Below are 13,569 nucleotides of genomic sequence, written 5' to 3'. Positions count from 1 at the left end.
AATTATCAACGGTTGCTAAATTCACAAGGAGAGACAACCACATATTAAGTCACTTCTGATCAAAGTTTACAAACCACCTGGTTAGGTATTCTTGGACAAGTATTCCTGAGTATGATCAAGCCTATAGATCTAAATACCACTTTATAGGAAATATTGGGGGAAGCACATGGAAAAACATTAAATGACACCTCAGAGATATAATCAGCAAAATCTGGAATACAGAAAACTCCACGGGAACAAATAAAAGCAAACACCCAGGTTTCTTAAATAAATAGTAAGGGAAAAGAAAGAGAACATCAGTAGATTAAAAGAGCCTTAAGAGACATTTAACCAAGCAATGCATGGGCCTTAATTGGATCTTGATGCAAATAAACTGCATTAAAAGAGAAATTTGGATGGGTGGGGTAAATCTGAATGCTAACTGAATATTTGAGCATATTAAGGATTACATATATGTATATACTGAAATATATAAATGTAATATAGTTATATATAATGTAATATATATATATAACTGTTATATATATTTCATTTATATAGATTTACTTATTATCATACAAATTTATTTATTTATATTTATATTTTATAAGGTAGGAATATAAGTAAGAGAAGACTGGCCATGAGTTGACAATTACTGATGTAGGTATATTAGGTACATGGGGACTCACTGTCCTTCTTTTGTATGTATGTGCAGATTTTCCATATTTAAATGTTAAAAATATTTTAAAAACCACCAAAACAACAAAGCAAACCTATTTCCAAATATTTTTGCAGTGAATACATTTATTTTTAATGTAAAATAATTACATTACCCTTGAAAATACTGATAATTCATTTTGAAACAGTTATAATACAAATCCTTACCAAACTAACAAAAAATTAAATTTGGAAAAATAAACCTGAATTCTTAGAATGGAAAAATATTTATAAAATTATAACTAAATTTAACAATGTAACACTAGTCTAATAACCAAATCCAATTTTCTAGATTTATAAAACATTGTTCCCTTTTGAGCAGAGATATGCTTAAAAGCAAAACAGTATCAACCTAGAGCATGATTTTCCTAACCCTATGAGTACCTCAAGAAAAAGTATATAAAAATATGCCTTTATAAAAGGCATGAGTACCTCAAGAAAAAGTATATAAAAATATGCCTTTATAAAAGGAGGATACTGAATATACTCTCCAGAAAAAGTAAATGTCTTTCTTGGGAATAACACAGAAACACTTTTAAACTTAATGTCTGTAAAACTAAAATACTATGCCCAAAATACAAAGACTCTTAACAATCTGTTTCCCACCTTAACAGAGTTGTTTTTTTCCTACATTAAAAAAAAAATCAATAAATATTTTCCTTTCAATTACAGACTAAAAAATGCATTTCAGTAACTTAACCTGGTAAGTATGTATAATTTTTGTAGTATGACAACATTTTAATCAGTTCCAGTCTGAACTGTTTCCCCTTCCCCTAAAATAGATCAGCACTACAGGCATATAAATCCATTAAAGAATAAATGCTGGGACACTGCCAGAACAGCAGGGAACTATAAATGTGCCAAGATTTTCAGGCAGCAAAATGAAATTTCAACAGGAAAAGCACTAAAAAAATTCAGCTAACTTCATTCCATTTTCTTCGTGTCAGGATATTACCTCTCTAGGTCTTCTTAAAATCACATATAGAAAGAGTCAAGAAAAAAATTTAACCTGCAATAGTAACCCTATGATTATATACCTCACTGAATGATGGTGATAATCAAGAAAAATCTCATATTAAATAGAATTTGGGGAACAATATCCTGAAGGAAGGATGACCAATAATATTAAAGGAACCCTCTGATTGCCTACGGATATGTAAGGATATTCCCACATGACACAAATCTAGTTTTAATGTTCAGTTCCTATTCATCTTCCTTAGTTAACTAATTAATTATCACAGGGAAAGGTTACCACAGCAGCTATAAATAAAACGTGACTATAGTATAGAGAACTGTCCTCCACGATAGCTTGTGAATTAGTTTACTACTTACAGTTAACATCATTTGTGTGTGTGCACACACGATTATATACATGGTATATATGAACACAACAGATTTTTTTGAGGTTTGATTGCTTTTTTGAAGTATAGTTGAAATGCAATATTATATTGGTTTTAAGTGTACAATTCAGTGATTCAACAGTTAGACCCATTATTAAATCCTCACCCCAACCAGTACAGTTACTTATCTGTCAACATAGGAAGATGGTACAGAATCACTGACCATATTCTCCATGCTGTATCTTCCATCCCCTTGACCAACTGATACTATGATTGAGATTTTGTGCCTCTTGCCCCCACTCCCCCATCCCATCCACTCACCCCAACCCCTTTCCCATGGTAACTACCAATCACTTCTCAGTGTCTCTGAGTCTACTGCAGATTCTTTATTCTTAATTGATTTGAAACACTGAATTAGTTTAAGGTGTATAATATTATGATTTGATATATGAATATGTTGTGATATATATATCACCACAATAAATTTAATTAACACTCATCACCTCACAATTAACAATTTTTTTCTTGTGCTGAGAACTTTTAAGATCTAACCTTTTAGCAACTTTCAAATATACAATACAGCATTATTAACTGGCTACCATGCTGTATGTTACATCCCCAGGATTTATTCATATTATAACTTTAACTTTGTACCTTTTCACCCCTTCACCCATTTTGTCCATTCCGATATCCCCCACCTCTGGCCACCACCCATCTGTGGAATAGATTCTTTTGATGGAGGAATACACCAATCTTGGTACCCCATGGAGGTCCACAGATGTCATACCAGGACCTAGCTTTTAGCAAGATTATCATATCTTCTTTATTTTGTTGCCTACCCTCTACAGCTAAAGGTGGAACTCTAAAAAAAAAGGTCAATGGCAAATAACAAAGAAAGAAGAAGGGTCTGAATTATACACAATATGGAAATGTTTCCACGGTAATCAATCCCTAAGACTTATATCACTCCTAAGAAGTAACTAGGGAATTAGCCCATTTACTGAGTATAAGCTTAAAGCAGAAAAAAAGGGATTTACATGTATGTGTTTCCTTTAAGGTACTTCAGCCTGGACTCAGTGTCGAAATTGCTCTGAGCAAGGTATAGAAACCCAAACAAACTACAGAAAGGAAGCCCAAGGACTTGTAGTCCTCATTAATTCAATAACAGTAGCAGCTACCTCTCACTAAGCATCTGCCATCAAATCATTCAATCATTGAATCCTCATCAGAACCCTATGAGGTAGGTATTACTTCTGTTTTGCAAATGAGAATGTTGAGGAAGAAAGTTTAAATAACTTGGCCAGGGTAATATAGCTATTAAGTAGGGGCACTAGGATTCACATGCAGGACTGACTGACCCTCATCTGACCCCCACCACATCTCTCATATAACAGGCCATCTCTTACCACCTAACAACAGACCTGCATTACACTTGGTGCTTTACATACATGACACTATCACAAATACCTACTCTGAAAGACATACCCATTTTACAGATGAGAAAATTAGATCTAGAGAGGTCAAAATGCTTTCCCATGGCCACAAAAGAGGTGAGCAGCAGCAGGGAGATTTATTCAGTTTTCTTGGGCTCTCCAGTACATGACCTTTCCATTTATCATTCTGGTTCCAAAAGTTTTATTTTCTAGCTATTTCACATATGCTAAGGACTCTATCATATGGTAAAAACTATTACCTCTTCCACTTAATGGAGAGATAGACCCATGAGACAGTGGTATTATCCTCATTTTACAGAGATTTGGAGAGCTTGGGAATCTGAATCAGGGTATAGAACATCCATGTGGTACTGTCAGAACTTAAGCCCAGTCTGAGGACATCATACACACTCAGCCCATAAACTGTGCTGCCTCCTAGATACTGTTACCTCCATGAACAGTCCTAGAAACTTCCAAATAGAAACCATTCAGTTAACACCTTAACCTATTAACAGCATAATTTTTTCCAATGAATCTAAGCTAAAAAATGCCAATGTTCAACATGAATGAGAAACTGACTGTGGTATGGAAAACACTGACAGAATTAGTAGGAATAGAAAATTTAAAAGAAGTCAAGGAGATGATGAACTAGATTTTGAGAAATAGTCAAAAGGACTGAAATCAGACTTTTATTTTGGTGTTCCTGATCAAATAACATATTTCCTTAATTTCCAATTACTGTATTTTTTATTCTGAAACACTCACAGATTTACTTACAATATTCTAAGAATTTCAGAACTTACCACACATTATCCCCAAGGCTGTGCTAAATACCGCCATATAGCCAAAGTAAAATGATGTCTGAAATAAGCCATACATCCTAAAATAAAACAAAAAAATTACATATAGTAAAACCATTTTTATTTTTAATAGAAAGCCTTAAATTCTAGTATTTAAATGACAAATTTAGTTTCCTAAAAGCAAAATGAGAAAACATCTCTACTTACTTTGTTTTGAAAAAATAGTAGTAAAAGGAATACATGTAAACATAGATTGCAGTTGACGCAGCAGAGAGAAAACTTGTCCATTGCCTGGAAAAAAAAAAAGGTAATTCTTTTCAATGAATGACACTGAAAGATTTTAAAGTAAATAATTTTATTGGGAAATACTTTTAAAATTCTGTACATTTAAAAATAAGTGTATATACATGGCACTTTAATATATCAATAGGAGAGATCTTAAGAATTGGATTTTGTCACATTGCCTATTACAGTGACCTTAAATAAACCATTTCCTCTTTCTCAGACATGACTACTTGTTTTTAAAATGGAGCAATTGTTCTTCATGAAGTTTTTCTACATCAAGAACTTTATAAAAATGTCTTACACAGTGACTCTGATTAATACGAGAAAGTTTGATTGATTTTGTCCTTTAAAATCTTCATCATTTTTATAACTAGCAAGCATTCTCATACTATTTTAAGTAGCAAAATTCCTCTACAGATATCTTATTCAACTCGAGCATTTCAACTGAAATTTTATTTTAAAATGTTATAGTCCCCAAATGTTCTTCCCAGAAATAAGTACTTACCACCTATAATCCTCTGCATTTAGTAGAAAGTATGTGCACACGATTGTCACACAGACAGTCACAATGCACAGGATGACGAGCACCAGCATCATGAAGCCATAGACGTAATAGATCTTATATGCCCAGAAAGATGTGAAGATGAAATACCTAAAACAAAAAACAAAAAAACACTACTAAATTAAAACATGTCTTTTAAAAAGTAATATAACATAAAATTTGGAAAATAAAAATAGTTAGGAAAAGAAATCCTGAAGAACTTTCATGCTATTTTCATAGGACAGGAAGAGAAGGGCATTAAGATTTTACACTAAAAAAAGACCCTTTACTCTAATTCTATTACCTAAATCATCTTAAACTAGGAAAGGATCTTTTAGCCTCTTTTCTTTTTCTCATTCTCTTCTGTTAGTTCCCTTTTTTCATCACTGATTCTTTCAACAGACATTAACAGAGGTCCTACCATATATCAGAGAAGCAGGGAGACACAACCATGAAGATGACAGTCTCCACTGGGGAGATAAATTGCTTAGTAAGGAAAACTAGGGAAGGGGCAATCATGATGCATTGTGACACATGTTTACCATGCAACCCAAAGGGGCATCTTAGTGGCTTGGCTGGGTGGGGCTTCATGGGGGAGGGTCAGTGGGAAGAATCAGATAAGACATTAGGGGAAGCTAGCAGAATGTGCCAGGCATCGGAACAGCAAAGGCAAAGGCTCACAAATAAGGGAATTCAGTGTATTTAGAACAACTCAAAGTAATTCAGTATGGCTAACACTTTAAAAGAAAGGGTGAAAGCTAAGAGATGAGGTGGGAGAAGCAATCAGAGCCAGATCTTACATTATGAAGGTCCTTATTGGCTACCTTACAGACTTTGGACATTACTTCAATGAAAATGAGAAGTCTTTAGCAAAGAAGTGACAAGATCAGACTGAGACCTTAAAAAGATGACTGTAGTCTGAAAACTACAAGACACTCGTGAGAGAAATTAAAGAAGATACCAATAAATGGAAACACATCCCGTGCTCATGGATAGGAAGAATTAATATTGTCAAAATGGCCATCTTGCCTAAAGCAATCTACAGATTCAATGCAATCCCTATCAAAATACCAATAGCATTCTTCAACAAACTAGAGCAAATAGTTCTAAAATTCATATGGAACCACAAAAGACCCCGAAAAGCCAAAGCAATCCTGAGAAGGAAGAATAAAGCGGGGTGGGAGGGGGAATTATGCTCCCCGACTTCAAACTCTACTACAAAGCCACAGTAATCAAGACAATTTGGTACTGGTACAAGAACAGACCCATTGACCAATGGAACAGAATAGAGAGTCCAGATATAAACCCAAGCAAAAATGGTCAATTAATATACAATAAAGGAGCCAAGGATATACAATGGGGAAATGACAGCCTCTTCAACAACTGGTGTTGGCAAAACTGGACAGCTACATGTAAGAGAATGAAACTGGATTATTGTCTAACCCCATACACAAAAGTAAACTCAAAATGGATCAAAGACCTGAATGTAAGGCATGAAACCATAAAACTCTTGGAAGAAAACATAGGCAAAAATCTCTTGAATATAAACATGAACAACTTTTTCCTGAATGCATCTCCTTGGGGAAGGGAAACAAAATAAAAAATGAACAAATGGGACTATATCATGCTAAAAAGCTTCTGTACAGCAAAAGACATCACTAGCAGAACAAAAAGGCATTCTACAGTATGGGAGAATATATTTGTAAATGACATATCCAACAAGGGGTTAACATCCAAAATATATAAGAACTCACACGCCTCAACACCCATAAAGCAAATACCCTACTAAAAAATGGGTGGAGGATATGAACAGACACTTCTCCAAAGAAGAAATTCAGATGGCCAACAGGCACATGAAATGATGGTCCATATTGCTAATTATCAGAGAAATGCAAATTAAAACCACAATAAGGAATCACCTCATACCAGTTAGGATGGTCAACGTAGAAAAGACTAGGAACAACAAATGCTGGCGAGGATGCAGAGAAAGGGGATTCCTCCTACACTGCTGGTGGGAATGTAAACTAGTTCAACATTATGGAAAGCAGTATGGAAGTTCCTCAAAAAACTCAAAATAGAAGTACCATTTGATCCAGGAATTCCACTCCTAGGAATTTACCCTAAGAATGTAGGATCCCAGTTTCAAAAAGACATATGGACCCCTATGTTAATCACAGCACTATTTATAATAGCCAAGATATGGAAGCAACCTAAATGTCCATCAGTAGATGAATGGATAAAGAAGATGTGGTAGATATACACAATGGAATATTATTCAGTCATAAGAATAAAACAAATCCTACCATTTGCAACAACATAGATGGAGCTAGAGGATATTATGCTCAGGGAAATAAGCCAGGCAGAGAAAGACAAGTACCAAATGATTTCACTCATATGTGGAGCATAAGAACAAAGCAAAAACTGAATGAACAAAACAGCAGCAGACTCACAGAACCCAGGAATGGACTAATAGTTACCAGAGGGAAAGGGACCAGGGAAGAAGGAAGGGTGGAATAAGGGGAATAAGGGGCATTACGATTAGTACACATAATGTAGGGGGACCGGCAAAGGGAAGGCAGTACAGCACAGAGAAGACAAGTAGTGACTCTAAAGCATCTTACTACACTGATGGACAGTGACTATAATGGAGTATGTGGTGGGGACTTGATAATGGGAGGAATCAGGTAACCACAATGTTGCCCATGTGATTTTTATTAATGGTACCAAAATTTTAAAAAATTAAAAAAAAAGATTACTGTGATTACCAAGAGGAGAATGGTTTTGAGAGTGGTCAAACAGAGAAATTTAACATACAGCAGAAAGATCAGCTAATGGAACAGAGTACCTAGAAAGCAGGAAGAGATGTAATCCAGAAGGTACTGGGGACAGGAGTAGGAAGGAAAAATAGTCAGAGGTCAAGTCGGGGTGAGGACACAAATCAGTATCAGACTGGAAGTAGACCTGGCTTTATTAAGCCAAGAGCTAGAGTGACATGTACTCCCATCCTTCTGAGGCACTAATGCCCACAGTGCACTCACAGCAGGCAGGTGACCACTAGCAGTGACATAAATCTACGTTGAGTTGTTCTTGTTAGTGTAATTAGACAATTTAATTAAGCCAGTAAATATGGAGCAAAAAGAATGTGTGATTTCTATGAAATTACATTGAATGCTTTGGAAAAATCTGAGTTACTAAAAAAGTCATGAAATTAGGTGTGGGTGAGACAACTACAAAAGACTGGGGGACAAATGTACAAATCTAGAAGGATCCTACACTTACAATGCTTTAGACTGGTCTTTACATTCTTCCTCCACTTTAAAAAGGCTAGAAAATACAGAAGACGGATTATGAATGTCAAAGGAAAAATGATGGGAACATCAACTAGACAATCAAAGACAAGACAAGAACTTGGCCCTATACTAAAAAAAAAAAAAATCAGTGAAAGCTGTACCTTTAGTTGGTTTAAGTTAAAATAGTATGTTACATATATGTATATACACACACACATTTTTTTTTTATAATTCCCTTACATGAGCCAACTTTCTCAATTAACTGACCACCAGGTGCAATTATGTTTGTTAAGGAGGCATCCACCATATAGGAGATAATCAGCAGTGGGCATCTGGAAATGTGTGAGGGAATTTTGAGTAGTCACAATAACTGGCATGAATTTCATGGGCAGGAGTCAGAGTATATGACTGCAGTTCTTGAGAAAGTCCCGAAGAACTATCTTGCCTAAAATTCCAGAGCATTCCCCTCAAGGATCATTGGAACAAAACTGAGTTCTTGAGAAAGTCCCAAAGAACTGTCTTGCCTAAAATTCTAGAGTATTCCCCTCAAGGATGATTGGAATAGAGGCAGAGAAAAGAACGGTTTATATTTTGCAGTGGTGACTAAGGATGCAGACATGAAGCATGGTAAGTCGGCACAAGGTAGTATACCTCCCACGCCTGAGCACATATACACTCCCCAGCACTCCTGCAGGCCTCTATGGAAGGGGACTAGGATGACTATGCACAAAAAGATGTCAGGATCTAGATTAGATAATAGTTTAACTAGTTCTGGATCCTCAGAAATATTTTAAAAACACAACTAAAACCAGTAATTCCTTATATTACACATAAGCTCAAAGGCTGGTCTAGCATTCATGCTTTGATTTCTAAGATCTGTTACGTGAGAGAAGTCTTTAACACAATACAAACACGTATAAACTTCCCTGAATATTTGAGAACAGAGCAGAAAACTGCCTTTAGATAGACTATGTTGACCCTTTTCAGGAAGCCATGGAAGTAACAGACTAATTTTGTTAGATACCTTCCCATTTGGTGATTCTGGACTATCCACCCTGACCCCTAAATTCTCTTACTACAATTAAATCCCTCAAAACATAAGTACATTGCCAAAACTTACATTTCAATAAAGATTGAGCCAAAAGGTAAAATTCCTCCCAGGCAAACAATAACTGCAGGCTCCATGAACCTGGAAAATATTAAATTAACAGTAAATTTCTAGTATGATTTTCATATTACATATAATATCCTGGTAATAGAAAGCAGATGATTCACCCTTAAAAATAATCTAAAGGATAGAAACAAGCCACTAAAAGGAAAAACAGAAGTTCAAAGATGCACAATACAGAAAGGGAACTTCATATTAGCCATAAGTTATAGTCAAATTCTTCCTAGCATTAAAGGCCTAGATAAGAATTTAGGGAACACAAATTCTTGCCACTAACAGAATTCAAGAAAGAATCTAAGTGTTTGCCCCTGTTCTACACCTCTCCATAACTTCTAAAAACTTGATAGGCCTATTTACTTGTAGAAAAGCCATAGGGAAGGAAAGTAAATCTTAAAACCCACTGTCTGAAACAATGTTTCCCAAACTGTGGCTTTGCCATCTCCTGGCTCACACTTCCCTTGGCTCAGTAATTCTTTTTTCTATGAATTGTACAATTAAGGTAGTATTAAGAGTTCTGAGTTATAATGGAGCCAAAGAACAAATAAAAAATGAAATTTAAACCTCATCCATTTACTCAACAAACACTTACTAATTGCAATTGGTAATCTTCCACCTGGAATGCCTTCTCTCATCTTACACTTCTGCAAACATTGGCTCCTGTTTTTCTGGTAAAGCCCTTCCCCAAGTCTGGGAACAGGAGGGTCCTTCCCACATTATTCCACTGCCACTTGAATATTACTCCATGGCAGCACTTACTATGCTCTACTGAACTGTCCTGTTAAATACATAACATACTTCACTAGATTATAAGCCCTGGCAGGCAGAGGTATTCATCTAGGTATTCCCAGTGTCCAACACAGTATCTGGCACATAAAATATACTAAACTATTATCTCTGGAACGAACAAACTGAAACACTGAGAAGAAAATCAAAGACTTAGAGAGCTGGAAAAAAAAATCATTTAATGTAGTCTTCTTTCCTCCTTTTATAGGAAGCCAAGATCCAATGATCTGCCTAATGTTACATAATCAATGAGAGCCAGACCTAATATCCAGATTTTGGGTCCCACGTAATAAAAAAATTGAAGATACACATGAACCTTCCTACACCTAAATGTGACCCATGGTTATCAAGATCACATGTTGTTCCTTCCTCTTCTTCACTAGCCCCAGTGGCCTAGATGAACTATTGTGGTTTCTGCCGTTAACCTTATTCTCCCCAGTAATAGATGAACATTAAGATATCAATAGGCCTTAATAATCTAATCTTGATTTGAAAAAGATAACTGACTTTAAAAAACAAAAGTTCTATAAAAGACTACAGAAATTCTCATAAGCATCAATCTAAGAAAAAAAGAACATGGACAACCCCTGAGACTAAAACAGATGACTCACCTTTAAACTGTAGGGTCTATTTTATTTAGCCTCCATTTCTATAAATGGACACATATCTCCAAGTGTACAAAAGACTGTATAAGTACCTAACATAAGTTGTATTTATAATGTAGTAAAGTATCTAGGAACAGAGGCTTTTCAATATAAATCCATTATTATGAAATACAGAGACTATAGCTCTGCTTTTGAAATAGGGAATGTAATGAATGTACAGTAAAATTGTTCTGTTTTTGTCTGCTAACAAGAGCTAGGAACATAATGCAGATATCATAAATTGACATTAAAATATTCAATTTACTAATTTTAAAAGGCAAATATATGCACAGCGAGCTCACATTCTGTTCAAATTTGATTTATAAAAATTAGAAATATAAACATACTAATGACATTTCAATTTATGTCCAAAATTTGAAAAAATACAAATCATCTCAAATTAAAAATCCATCAAGAATCATAACTTCAAAGTTGATTGGTCAACTGTACTGTAAACTAAGTTTACACTATTGAAGAAGAATCTATTCAGCTGTTAAACAGAAATACCTGTCACTCTGTCAGTATTCATCTTGAATGAGATATCCTCAAGAACACCTGTTGTGCCGAAAAATGTGACAGTGTATTTGAGAGATTCTATACTCGCCCAGAAGTGAAGGTAAAGAACCTAAATCAGTAAATTATAATTGGCCTCAATCCTAATTCATTTCTCAATGGCTACTATATATATGGCTACAAATGTGTGTCAATTATCGCTTAGAATAATAAAATATCTGGAAAGGAAAATGAAATTATCAGCCAGGACTGGCAAACTTTTTCTGTAAAGGTTCAGATAGTAAAATAATTTCAGGTTTTGCAGGTGGTTTCTGTCATAAATACTCAACTCTGATGCTGTAAAGTAAAAGCATCATAGACAATATGTGAAGGCATGGCTATGTTCCAAGGGAACAGGTCAAATTTGGCTTGTTACTGCTGCAGCTTTAGTTTCCATGCACCTCTGTACTCATCGAAGCATCTGATTTATCTGTAAATGGAACCAATATTTACAAAGTGAAATGAGGGTATAATATTTAGTCCTCCTAATCATATAGGTTGAAGGAAAAAGTAAAAAGATAAATTCTTAAATTGAAACTTAAGATAGTCATTTTTATAATACATGCTAATTTTAAAAGTTATAGATACATAATAGCCTCAAGAACTTATATATTGTGAGAAACAGTTACATAAGACTTAGCAATCTCTTTACCATTTTTTCTCCGGTATGGGACGAGGCACAGCATTGACACGACAAGGAAAGTTGGGCTGACCTGACAGATTTCGGCCAAGTATTGTACCAACAAGATTTAGAGGAAGAATAACAAAAAAACAGATGCAACACACAGCCACCTGTAAATAAATTAAAATGTATGTGATTACTCAGAGAACAGTAACATTAATAAAACAAAGGGGAACCTTAAAATTTTAAACATGATTTGATTACAAAAGAAAATGTTTAAGTTCAATACAGGTTAAAATTATGTAGGAGATACATTAATGAAAACAGGAAAAGAATGAGCTAAATACAAGCTGAACTGTTCCCATTTACCATAGGTTCTCCCTTTCTCCTATTCTTTCGTACTGACTCTGCTATGGCCCTTTTTTCTCTCACTTTGAATTGTCATTCTTTCAACATATCCTTTATCTTTTGTCATTATAACCAACTTAATTGACTGCACTTTACTGAGCTTCTAATATGCACAAGGAGCCTTACCCATTATTTCCCTACTTTAAGATGAAGGAGATAAGCTATGTCACTTTCCATGACCACACAACTAGCAGATGGCCAGACTAAAATTTCATTTCAGATCTGCCTGTCTCCAAGACCATGTTCATTTCTAGTCTACCCTGTCTTATTATCTTAACAATAGAAGCATATCTTAAGTTATATATATATATATGTTATTACTAAAATAATATGAATATTTTTCTGCCAGTTAGTAGTTCAAAGTCTAAAGTTATAGGGAAGATAACACAGATATTCTAGAGCCAAAGTGGTCAGTTAGGAAAATATTTATTTTTGTGATTTTTCTTTACATAAACCTGGGTACTCAAGGACCTACACATGCAAGCTTTTTTACAGTCAGCAAGATCACTTCACTCTGAACTTCTGTAAAATGGAGTAGGACTGGATTACCTCTAAGATCTCTTTCAGTTCATATTTTTGGGTTCTAATAAATAGAAAGTAAAAGTGAGAGAAAGGTTGAATGAAAACTGTGAAGACACTGATTGGGAGAAATGAAGAGGTGTGGGGTAGAAAATCTACAGTGATTACATGAGAAGGAAATAATCTATTTTGGAGCAACATTAGTAAAAAATCTGTGTATTCCTTATATGGGGGGGGTGGTGGTGGTGGTGGTGGTGGTGGTGGCGGTGGCTGCGGCGGGGGGTGGGGTGTGTGTGTGTGTGTGTGTGTGTGTCTGTGTGTTTTCTAAACAAGTCAAATGGTATCACCATCACCCTTTCAGATCAAATATGTATAAAGTTATGAGAGTTAGAGTTCTGGACTTCCATATTAAAGATTACACTTAGGAATTCAAATTACTGCTGTCTCAGCTTAGACCTATAAATAATATGAAGTTATGACTATATAAT

At 35.0% G+C, this 13,569-nt stretch overlaps 1 protein-coding gene across 1 annotated transcript in view; it reads right to left on the bottom strand.

Moving 5' to 3' along the window:
• The window catches only part of TM9SF3 (transmembrane 9 superfamily member 3), a 68,165-nt gene that overhangs the window by 5,202 nt on the left and 49,394 nt on the right, over positions 1–13,569 (bottom strand). The window contains exons 10-14 of the mRNA XM_037015774.2: positions 12,185–12,324; positions 9,506–9,574; positions 5,060–5,206; positions 4,477–4,560; positions 4,273–4,349 (exon numbers count right to left, since the gene is read on the bottom strand). Coding sequence (XP_036871669.1) covers positions 4,273–4,349; positions 4,477–4,560; positions 5,060–5,206; positions 9,506–9,574; positions 12,185–12,324 — 517 coding nt within the window. The remainder of the gene's footprint in view (positions 1–4,272; positions 4,350–4,476; positions 4,561–5,059; positions 5,207–9,505; positions 9,575–12,184; positions 12,325–13,569) is intronic.

Source organism: Manis javanica, chromosome 7 (genome assembly GCF_040802235.1).
Source record: "Manis javanica isolate MJ-LG chromosome 7, MJ_LKY, whole genome shotgun sequence".
Lineage (NCBI taxonomy): Eukaryota > Metazoa > Chordata > Mammalia > Pholidota > Manidae > Manis > Manis javanica.
This window is presented reverse-complemented; position numbering and strand designations above follow the sequence as displayed.